Source organism: Haplochromis burtoni, unplaced genomic scaffold (assembly GCF_018398535.1).
Source record: "Haplochromis burtoni strain Fernald_Lab_line unplaced genomic scaffold, NCSU_Asbu1 Contig_682, whole genome shotgun sequence".
Classification (NCBI taxonomy): domain Eukaryota; kingdom Metazoa; phylum Chordata; class Actinopteri; order Cichliformes; family Cichlidae; genus Haplochromis; species Haplochromis burtoni.
In genome coordinates, this window is record NW_024583043.1 from 99,071 (window position 1) to 111,294 (window position 12,224).

The 12,224-nt window shown below is 42.8% G+C and overlaps 1 protein-coding gene across 2 annotated transcripts in view; it reads right to left on the reverse strand.

Moving 5' to 3' along the window:
• Nucleotides 1–8,856, reverse strand: part of zdhhc5a (zinc finger DHHC-type palmitoyltransferase 5a) — a 38,898-nt gene extending 30,042 nt beyond the window's left edge. The window contains exons 1-3 of one of the 2 annotated variants that reach the window (XM_042215215.1): nt 8,378–8,856; nt 6,364–6,495; nt 2,395–4,205 (exon numbers count right to left, since the gene is read on the reverse strand). In XM_042215215.1, the coding sequence (XP_042071149.1) occupies nt 2,395–2,558 (164 nt within the window). In that variant the 5' untranslated portion in view covers nt 2,559–4,205; nt 6,364–6,495; nt 8,378–8,856. The remainder of the gene's footprint in view (nt 1–2,394; nt 4,206–6,363; nt 6,496–8,377) is intronic. The other variant, XM_005949661.3, reaches the window with a different exon arrangement.
• Nucleotides 8,857–12,224: the final 3,368 nt, after the last annotated feature.

A 12,224-nucleotide genomic window follows, 5' to 3' on the forward strand; every position in this document is an offset into this window, starting at 1 on the left:
AAGTTGCCCTTTCACATTAATACATGTTATAATTAGTGCTGTCGATAGATGAAAAAAAACTTAACTAATTGATCTCAGTTTTCTGTAATTAATCGCAATTAATCACAATTACTTGATCAATACCCTGGTTGCAATTACATTTTTTCAGCTTTATATTTAAGCTTTTAAAAGACATTTATACAATATAATGAAGTAAATGCAGAATGTTAAATGCTTCAATTCAAAGAGAATAGTTTTCTTCAGTCTTTCAACACAGGTTCTTTCCTGTGAGAGTTCAGACGAGTTAAGAGAGTTAAGACTGACTTTTGCGAGATCTCGCAAAAGTCCGTCTTAATTTTTTTTTCCCTCCCATGTCCCCTGTGGGGCTCCGTAAATAGGTAAGTATACATTTATAAAAAAAAAAAAAAAAAAAAAAAAAAGAGATACATACAGGTCATTTCCTAATGATAGATAGATATATATAAAAAATATACACACACACACTCCGCCTAGGCTGCACTGTCGAGCGCAGATCCACTGAGCGCAGCAAGCTAGCAAGACAGAAGTTAAGCTCTCCTTGCAACATGGCAAATTGAACCTCCCCCACCCTCATTCAGATCTGGCGTTTGGAACTATTTTGGTCTTCATGTGACGTATGACCCTGAAGGTAAGCGCGTCATGGACTAAAGTAAAACAGTATGTTGGATGTGCCAGCAATGCTCAATTACATGGGTGGGAACTAGTGCGTTAGCGCAGTTAGCTCGTTAACGTGTTGGCCGTCCAGCCCCACGCACGGGGCGATCCGCGGTAGCTCGTTAACGGAGATTTGCCGTGTTGTGGCGTTAACGTCATTTCAGATTAACGCTGACAGCACTAGTGGGAACACAACGAATATGACTGCACATTTACTCCGACATCATCCTAGTGCAAAGACAAGTGGAAGCAGACAAAAACAACAAGCAGCATGCTACTAACTTTACCCGAGTCATTTAGACAGCCGTTAGCACAGGATTCTCCTTATGGGGACCTGATATGTTTAATATGCTGCTGAGAATATAGCCCAGAAGAAGAGTCTAGTACCAACTCCAAAACACAACAGAAGTGCTCCAGCGCTTCAACGTAATATTACTGTTTTGTGTGTGTATAAGGACCATAAATGGCACCTGTTAAGAGACACGGTTACTAGTGATAGGATTTCCGGCTCTTTTTAGAGAACCGGCTCTTTCGGCTCCGAACCGGCTCTTCAGGTTGTTTTGTTGCTTTAATTAATTTATTATTAACAATAATATAAAATTATGCACAAAAGGAATTACTAATGTAAAAAAAGTGGTTTTATTTATATATGTTTATATATAAATATATGCGGTGGCCCCTAGAGACAAAACACGTACAAACTCCAAAACACATTTCTAGCATGAACTGAACTTCCAAAACAGAGCTACCTAGATCACTTAAATTACACAATTGAAAGCATGTGTGTATTGTTTGTGTATTTATACACAAGCACTCATATATATTCAAATAATTTAAAAAAAAAGTTCATTTACCTGTTACTACCACACACCAAATCCGGTCGTTGGTACTTGCTGGCTTGTGTAGCCACTAGGTAACAAAAGCTCAACACTGCCCCCTAGCATCCTGGAGCACTTCTGTTGTGTTTTGTGCGGAGTTTGTACGTGCTTTGTCTCTAGGGGCCACCGTAAATATACTTTTATTTATTCACTCCACATAAAATGTAATAAATAAATCATATAATACAAAAACCAACTATTCACATTTCAACTTTTAACTATTTAAATTTTCAGCTTTTTCCTTTTAAACAAATTTAAAGTGAAACAACACAAAACACTGCAAACCACAACACAATTAAATATAAATTAAAATATGAAAACAAAAAGAAGATGCACATTCTCTGTCATATGGACCTGCATGAATAAACTTTCTGAATCCTTTATCATCTGCAACTGAAAATAGTTGTGGATGATTACTATACCTTTCTAATGTGACGTTGTTGTCCCTGCTCTCTCTCTCTCTCCCTCCCGCTCTGTTCCTGTGCTACTGAGTGTAACTACCGCCCCTCCCCCCTCTGCCCAGCGCAAAGCACAAGGCTCGCTGTCGGAGTGAAGCGGAAAAAAGTGCGAGAGAGAGAGAGAGAGAGGGTGAGAAAAAAACCCACGGCTCCCAATAAGGAGCCGGCTCACGTCAAAGACCCGGCTCTAAGAGCCGTTTCGTTCGCGACTGAAACATCATTACTAAATGGCTCTGCGCCCCCCCTAGGGGGCGGGCCCCACACTTTGGGAAGGTCTGAGCTACCCAAACATACAACGCTGACTGTAAAATAACCAAACGGAGCAATAAAACAATGGAAATGATCACAGCCCATGAACTGTGTGTGTGCGCAATGTTTGCACTCACGTGAAACAGAAGAAGAGCGTGGTGGAGCCGACGAGGAAGAACGCTGCTGCTGACACAGGAACGTAGCGTGAAGGTCGCAGGGGTCTGCTGGACGGGACTACAGCATGAGGGAGGGGGGACGAGGATGGACCCCGCCCTCCGCTCTTACTACTACTGCCTGGCATCACTTCCTGTTAGTAGTGATGTGTGTGTCCACTAACTGCTATCCAAAGTCATTTATCATCAGCCTTAAACGTTCCCTTACGTGTACAGAGTGGGTTTGGTGTGCAGGGACTGTCAATAATAGTTGGAAGGTTTCACTTCTGAGATGGAAAAGAGAAAAATGCTTTACTGCACGCTCAGATGGGAGGAGGGCTGGATGCTTGTTATCTCAGGTTCTTAGGTCAATCCTGATCAACTGTGACAGATTAAAGTAAGCTTACAGGTCTGTGCTGTAAAAGCCTCGTTTCCCCGTCTGCCTTAAAAAAAAAAAAAAAAAAAAAAAAAAAAACAGGTGGGAAGACAGGCTGCACAAATAAGCCACTGAACGTAAAGAGCAAGGTGCCTGATCCACCGTGTGCCACGAGCAAACACGCTAAAGTTCTATTCTGTTTATTCCAACGTGTCAGTCAAGTATGAATACGACAGAAGGCGGTCTTTCCCAAAGGTCCCAGAACAATTGGTCCGCAAACGTCAACAAAACAAACAAAAAAAAATTGGCAAAATGATAAGAGTACAGTTTTAAATGGAGAATGGCTAATTGTGAAAAACAAAAACTATTTAGTACTTTGGTGCTGTGAAAAAACTCAAATTGTAACAGAACCTCGCAGCCTGATTGGTCCTCAAATAGGAGAAGGGTGAGCGCAGAGGCGGAGCTGTTTGGGTAGCAAGCAGTGAGAAATGTGATGAGGCTTAAAAAGAAAAGTGTGAATGAAAAATAAAGCACTGGATGAAAATGTCCCTGCTTTGTGTTTTTTAAAAGCCGAGTCCTTCACATCAGCAACAAGCTCGTCCACACTAGCAAAATGTTCTCAGGTCAGGGGAACGATCCGAGGACAGGCTTTAAATTTAAAAAATGCATCAACCCCGACTGGCCTTCAGTCCAGGACTTGTATTAGAAACAGCAGTCTGTAAGCGGGCCAATGGAGTAGCCTGGTTTTCTTGTGTCGGGGCATCCCTAGACCCCGCTGGTGGCCGATTCAAACCACCACACCTGCAAGCTGCACTGTAGATGTGATCGCAAGACAGGAGGCAGTTTGTGAGTGGGTAACACTTTCCAAAACAACTGGGGGAAAATCCAGTAGACCATCCATTAGTATCCCTTTCATTAGTATTGGAAGTGTTGAGAAAGAGCCAAACAGGGAGGCCCGGGCTATGTGTAAACAGGTAGTGGTATCACATCAGCCAGCCATGGCAACACGGACCTACTCTGTTCCTCCGATGGTTTCATGGGTGTCAGTTATGCAACAGAAATGTCGGGCATCCCAGCTTCAGGCAGTTTTGTGTTTTTGTGCCCTCTCCTCCAGGGACGTCCCTCCACTTCCTTCCCTAGCAGAGCACTGAGGCATTGATAACACCCTCCCCACAACAATCCCGTGGAGGTTACAGTCTCTCCAGAGCCGTGCCCTAAAAACAACCTCAACAAGAAGGGAAAAGTGGTGCCTTTAATATGTAGGAAATAGAGGTTCCAAAGGCCAGCTGTGTACTGAGTATTCCTCAGGATGCAAACACGTTTCCTCGTCTGGTGGGTAAACAGATGAAACACTGGAACAGTAGAATCTGTCCGGAGTCACAAACAGCTGAATCCAGTCCCACGGTTGGTCAGGATGCTCCTATAGTGGTAAGAACAGGAAGAGAAACTATTATTTTCCACAGCCTTTGGGAGCTGCATTCACTGATCAGCTGTCACTGATCAATAGGATCAAACGCTGCTGCTGTGGAATTACTGACTGACTGCATTCACTTTTATTAAGAAAACAGTAACTCGAGGTGCTGCAGTCAGTGGTGCTGGAAACACTACCTCCTCAGACTGTTCTGATCAGCAGTGCTGCTTACAAATCAAATAATGAGAAGACATGTTTTATGTTTCACAGCAGGGATTTTCCCAGGGGACCAAGAACCAATTCAGGGAGTTGGGAAGTAATCCTGCATTTGGATGGGAGAAGGCAGCAAGAATGTCCATCTTATGCTGCAAGTGTAAAAATCTATGAAAAAGACAATGAGGGAACTAATCTGACAGAGTGTGACTCTCCGTGTTTAAGTGTACACTGAAACTTCAAATGGAAAGTATAATGGCAAAAACAGAAAATCATTTTATGGTCAACTTCAAAGTTTGCCCACGGACTGCAGTTGGTGCTTCCAGGGTGTGATGGCTGCACCTACAGCCCCACAGTGGTAATACCACCATGTTAGTGTAGAGGCTTATAAGTAACATTGCATTCACATGTCTTTCTTTAAATATAGGGATTAATTTACAGGACAATAAATAACTGGTTTTGGTTTAGAGTTAATTCACATATCCACATAATGCTACATTCTAAAATAAGTGCGCACATTTTAGTTTGCACTGTTATGTATGACTGATCTTTTTGTTTTCTGAGTTACCTTAGTTGCAGCTGTTCCAGTCCCTTGATTAGGAGCCAAGATGTGGAAAAGGGGCGGAGCGAGCTTTAAAGGAGACTACAAATTGGTTCATGCCATAACTCAGGACCATGGGGGGGATTGGAGTTCATTATGTTTAGTTAGGTTTTGTGTGTTTTACCCCTTCTCCTGTTTTTGTGGGCTGATCAGCCACTATTTAAGTTTCCCCTTTGTCTCATTAAGTTAGGTCAGTTTGTTTGAGTTATCAGTTGTGTTGTCAACTTTGAGTAGAGTTTTGTTATTTTGACCTCTTTCATGGGCCCAAGATTTTGATTCTTTTTGCATGAGTTATTATGTTTAACAATTATGTTTTTAGGGTTAAATAAAAAAAATCTTTTTTTTGGACTTTAACCTGTGCCTAAGTTTCCTTCACTGCTCGGTCCATCACACAGGGCCTGACGATGCTTCGTCTTGTGATAAGCTGTCAGACTGTGCTACCAAAGAGTAATTCTACCTCACAGGCCAAACCTCTGTAGCTTTACAGGTTAGTTTATGTATGTGACTTTTGTTAACTAAGTAAAAAGTGTTACTGGTAATTTGATGAGAACAGTCAAAATCTAAAAATAAGGGTCTTGGGGACAGACCGTCGCCCCCTCGGCACTGCCTGCATGTGTGTGTGCTGACAGAACGTTGACTGGCAGCGTCACAGGCCAATCCCTGCCTTTCTGATACTGCAGCAGAGTCCAGCAACAAACTGGGAAAGCTAGTATAGGGACATGGTTTAAGATGCTGAGGCTGAATTTGATCCCCTCTTCAACCAGCTCCTCCATCACACTCGTAAAAGCTGCAGCCACTTGTAGCTCACGGCAGTTTTTTTGGTTTACAGGCATTTCCTGCCATTCCTGAAATATAGTCATGCCTTGGTTAGGACAGACTCAACAGTGGGACGCGCTCGCTCTGTGACACTGCACAGGTTAGCTTACAGTCTGATCATGTGGAGCAGCAAGGACCTACCCTCATTGGGCACAACACACTTCCTGGTGCACAGACCGGGAAAGTGGGAATCCCCTCAACGGGGAGTAGGACTAAGAGGTTTAGGAAAAGGGAACCAGCTCTGTATCCTGGACTCATCTCATGAAGGAAGCTTATGCCACATCACTGACTGGCACATTAGGTGCTGGTGGAGGCCACTGTGATGGCATACGAGTGCCAGGACTACAACTTCCTGCGTGCACGTCACACCGGAGGAATGTCGATCTCACGGACCCTTCTTGAGAGTTTCTGTGGAGGACATCAGTGCAGCAGCTCGTTGGGCATCTCCACATACAGTTGTTAGCTTACTGCCTCAGTGGGACTGTGCCCTCACTGCCACACTCAGTCTTTTGTGTGGGTTCTTGGCTTTAAGCTGACCTTTAGGGTGGACGTCAGGTTGAAGCATGTGGGTTGATGAGTTGTAGGCTTTGTAGCAGACTACAGCTCCCATACGAGATGCCCAGTGGTTACCAGAGTAAAGCCGGCCAGTCTGCCAGGGTCCACCTAGGCCTGAATGAGTTATATTTCAATGTCCGTCAGACTGACAATGTTTTATAATTCTCACATCAAGGTACGAGGAACCAGTTACTGGAGGTGAAAAACATTTTAGTTATATAAAAACCAGACTTTTGATTTAAAAAAAGAAACTGAAATGGTTTTCTGAACTTACAAAAAAAAAAAACCAAAAAGACTAAATGTCTAGAGGAAATATCCTTAGTATTTGTATCTGTTAGTTTGTTAATAAAACAAATAAACTTACCCAACGAGTTGACAGACATGTTTGAGACTCTCGATGTCTACAATTACACCGTGAGTCATCTGCTTTCAAAAATCTGGTTTTTACTGTACCATCTATACTAATTTTCTTAAAAACTTTCCTCTGACACACGGCCTCCATACAGTAATGATTAAAAAGACTAAAACTAACTGAAACTAAACATCTTGAAACAATAAAAACTAAGAGGAAATAAGACAATCCACTCTGGAAACTAAAACCAAACTGAATTCAAAACAAAAAGTCTGAAAACTAACTAGAAATGATAAAACTACGATAACTCTGCTGTGAACAAACGTTAGCTATGAAAACTTAACAGATCACTTAAAGCCTGGATCAGTCCGTTTCTATTAGAGATTAATTGGCAGGGAAAAAACAACATCATTTTGATCGAACAAAGTTATAAAAAAAAAAAAATAAAATGAAAGTGCACATGTCAGGACTGCAGTATGTGGTCACCCTGAGGGAGCATTCAAAACTGTTGGATCCAAAAGCACTAGGAGTATTTCGCTAAATTCTTGAGCCACCACTCATTTCTTTACATTTTTGTGAGCAAAATGGTGCAAACACAGATGGAAATGCTTCATATAACCCACAGACAGACCCTGTACAATTCTAACAAGTTTCTCCTCTTTTCAGCAACGGGTCTTATGTAAGCTAGTCAGTACTTCACAGTGGATTCATGCTCCCATCAGGCAGAATCTCCACCCTTCAAGAAAATCTACAAGCACAATGGCACCACCTTACATCTGAAGCAGCCTACAGCGCTGTCAGCACCTATGCACACACAGATACTGGGTGTGTATATCCTGCTGCAGTCCCAGCAGCAGACAGAGCCTTGATATATGCAAAGTGGAAAAAGGATGGCTTTTACTCAAAGATTATAATCTCCGAACACTGGCTGTGAATTGTCATTTTAATCGCGTTGAAAAAGGAAAAAACCCAATAACGTGTCAAGTGCAGCGCGGGGATGTTCGGCTGATCCCGCAGAGCCAGGCGGCTGCCCGATTTACATGAAGGAAGCGGGCAGCGGACCAGACTCGGCCCTGCCAGGCTGGTCTTTACAGACGAACAGGGCGTCACGCTAAACGGCTCTGTGAAGCTGCCAGTGTTAACATGGTGGTCGTTGTCATTACCATCCTTTCAGAGACACTGTGCAGTGGTGTCAGGGCTTCACTGCCAATACTCAGGAAGCAGAAGCTGACGGAATGTTCTGAGCCCCCGAGTGAGCGACACACAGCCCACACTGAAGCCGGGGTGGGGACGCAGAGCATTAGCCACCGAGAATGGTGCTAACGTCAAAGGGATTGGAGAAAATTTCGCTAAGATTTCAATTCCGGTGATAGCTAGCTTACACGCCTATCTTCATGAAATGAGTGGGATGGAGAAAACGAAGCCGAGCCACAGGACGCGAGAGTACGGCCACAGCCACAGGCTCTACCTTGCTACTATGAGCTATGTGGACATCTAAAAATACCATTCATACAGGCACTCCACCGACTGCTAAAGCTCAGTATAACGCTGCTGCCCGAGTAAGCATTAACATTAGCTAACCGTGAGCTACCTAGGTCTGTACTGCTTAACCCTGGCTAGCATCTAGCTAACAATTCATCTCACCTGCGAGGTTCAGTTCCAAACACAGTAAACCCGATGTTTCACTGTTGGTCATGTTTTTTCTTCCTGCGGTTAGAATGACAGAAAAGTCGTTGTATCCGTCAGAAATCCATACTCCAGCCTTTCAGCGGTGATGGGGTCTTGTCTTGGTAGCTAGCTGTACCAGTTCCTGGCTAATTCAAAGATAAATAATCAGCTAGCAGCCCACCGATACGTCTTCCGTCATTTTACTACAGGCGGCTAGCTTGACCAACTGTTCGTAGAAGAGGCTGCTCGGTTTGTAACTTATCCAGGCCTGTGCAACGCCGAGAGGCCGCCAAATAAACGTAATCCCACAATAATTATGTGTTCTTCTCACAAATCCATAGTATTACTGAGTAACAGACTCTCAAAGAGCGACATATTTCTCAGTACTATTAAACTCTGATGCCAGCGTCCAACAGCAGACTTATCGCAATAAAAATAACAGTGATTGGACAACAGGGCTGTCAATCACCCTACAAGCGTATTGTATTCCTTCTGCACCTGCAAGCCCTCCCCAGTCCCCGCCCCCTGAACGCCGAGCGTCATGATTGCTCTTTATCGTGATAAAATTGATAGAGCAGCACAGAGCAGCACCCACACGTGTTAAAATGCTTGCAGCTGAACGTTATTGTCACTGAGGCTGGATGCTACATAAGCTGCGGGTTTAATCCTTTCATGTGACACACTGACACAGTAACGTATGTTTGTTGTATGTGTATGTGCACCCGTATTCTCGTTATAGGACTAACACACGCACACGCATACACCAACAACACAAAGGAGAGATTAAATGGACAGCAGGCGCTGTGATAAGCGCACAAACAAGTCCCCCATCAGCAGCCACAGACACAAAATCGCTAATATTAAATCTAAAATCCTGCCACAGGAAAAACATAGATGCGGCTGTATTATGGCACGGTGTGTGTGTGTGCGTGAGTGTGTGTGTGTGCTTCTTGAAAGACTGGACAGTTGGTGAAGGGGCAATCATAGAATTGAAAACAAAAACCAATGGATTTTGTGATGACCCACTTCTCAGAGGGGGTGGGGGTCATTATGTGCACTTCAGTCTAAAAACCTGATTAGTAAAGAATAGGTTACATTTTTCCACTACTTATCACTTCATGTAGACCAATCAGTCATAACAAAATTCACAATCAGTACTGGTGAATATTGTAGTCTCAGTTATTTAACAGGATTAATGACTACACCTTTCCTTATTCCAGTGAAATTTAAATGTAACACACAATGCCTCTGTGGTGTTATTAATGAAATAATGACTCAGTGTAGCACATCATGTGCTGCTGATTATGTGTACTTTTTTTTTTTAGCACCACTTCTTTCTACATTGACCAAGGTATGAACATCAGACCACTGCTAAGAGCATCAGACTGTTCTAATAAGCCAGGATGCAAAGCAGGGATACTTACAAACCAAAAACATAAATGTGAACAAAGAGAGTTATTCTAACTGACGGTGGTTTTGTTTTTCTTCCTTCAAAACAATAAAGAGCGTTCTCAAGAAAACAGCTGACAGTTGGTATCAGTGTTGGGTGTAACATACTCAGATTCATTTTTTGTTGTAGTTTTTTGTGCCTCCTCTGGGTACTCTGGCCGTCCCACACAGTCCATAAACATGTCTCTGTGTTAGTTCAGTTTATTTTCATTTATAGAGCACCAAATCACAACAAGAGCTGCCTCAAGGACTCGACTTTAAACACTCTACAGCTCTGGTATTGTGCCCAGGGTGCAACACACCTCAGCCCAGTATCAGCTGGGATATGGTCTAGAAACCCTAATTTGTATAAGTAGTCAAGAAAATGAATGATGGTTGGGCGGGTTCAGAGCTGTTTCCCAGTCATCTCGAATGTTAGGAGCTTCAACAGAAACGCAACTGTTTGATATAACATTTTCAGGGACCTTTATTTATTCATATAATTCTACAACAAATCAGAGCAGCATTGCAATCAAGCAAGACACTGCACACACATGTACAACAATGTACACAGGCCTTAATCACCCCTGCTGAACAATGTCACAATAACACACAACAGGTGGATACAATAGGCTGGCTACACCATAACTACAACATTCTCACTGTCTACATTGTGTTGCAAAATCAGTTTCACCCCAGTTCTTTTTATTCCTCGAGCATCCAGAGACGGCACCGGACTCAGTAGTCATTTTCACAAAACCTTTATTCACCTTCATTCATCTTCATTTAAGCATCTTCTAGAAGGGGAGAGGTGCCAGCGACCACGTCATAAAACCCCCACGGTGTGCTGCAAACTCTGTGTCTGTGTGTGTACGCACGAGCACGTGAGTGCCTGTGTGTGCGCGTACCTGTGTGTCTATGTGAGTGCACGTGAGTGAGTGTGCATGTAGGTGTGGGTGCGGCATAACAGTCAAAGCACTGCGTGTGTGTCTCTGTGTATGTGACTTCCTGCCGGTCATAAAAGTAATCTCCTCACCCAAGCTACAACAAATTCCTCTACACAACAGAGAAAACAGAGTTAACATATTACAAACACTGAGACCCCACCCAGGTCTCCCCTGGGGAATTTCCACTCAACATTAACTTCTCTTTGTCTTACTGTCACAGTTCAAAGTGGGGGAGGGCCTCCTAGAAATCTACTCCTAAATTCATGACACACTCAGGCCTTTATTGCATCCAGAGCAGTGTCAGTGTCTCTACAATAATTCTACATCCTACCTAACACATTTCTAAACTCTCAAATAAGCATATCTTCAAGCGTCCTATTATATATCAACTACGCCATATCAAGTTATTTGTGGGTGTTGTGTATTCGATTAGATTTTACAGCATGTATGGTGCCTAAAATAAAGACACTTTAGTGAGTTTAGTCTAAGGCACTAACACTAAAGCATGTCTCACATACACAAATGTACATACGTGCACCTCTTATCTTTGCAGTGTTATCACTTTTTCTGTTCACTCTGTACAAGCTCTCTGGACTTTACCAGACATGACAAGACATAGTCTCAAGTAATTCTATATTTCTACTGATAGACTCTAATATGTGCTGTTGTGTTCCGAGTGTTGTTTACTGTGTTTTCCACTGTATTTAAATCCCGTCACATTTGTCTGTGCCTGCACAGAATAAACATTAAAGAAGGAGAGAAAGGAGGAGGAGCTCTTGCTGATGTTTTACTCACAGCTAAACCAAATCGTATAATACTGTTTATGGCACTGATGATTAGTATTTAATCATATGTGGCTGTAGCTCAGGTGGTAGAGCAGGTAACCTCTTGATCCAAAAATTGGTGATGGCCCGCTTGAAGCTGACGCTCCGGTGCGTGTGTCACAAAAATGAACACACTGCTTCAGAAGCTCTGTGTCGAAGCTTGATTCGTTTGGCCAGAGTCACGTGATCAGTGACGTCCGAAGCTTCAGTTAGAGCCTAACTGCTTCGGTGTCTGATTCAATTTATACGGAAGCGAATCATTCGCGGGATTTGTGGAGCGTTTTGATGGTGACAGATAGCGAACCAGTGATCATTCCACTGAGAGATTTGGAGCCAGCGAGGAATAGAGGAGGTTCTGTTGTGTGGGAGGATTTGGAGGTGATTTTGGTCGATCGGGTGGGTTTTCCAGCTTTGTGTTCTGGTTGTTTGCTTTTGTTTTGTGCGTGTTTATTTTATCTGAAAACGGGAAAAAGGTAAAATGTCAAAAATCCTATTTTCATAATATAAATATCATTAAATAACTTTAGAAAAACTTCCATTTTACTCTTCACATGTAATGTTATAAAAGTATATATCTTATTTTTTTTTTTTAATTAATCTTAAAATGTTAGTCTGCCAAATGTG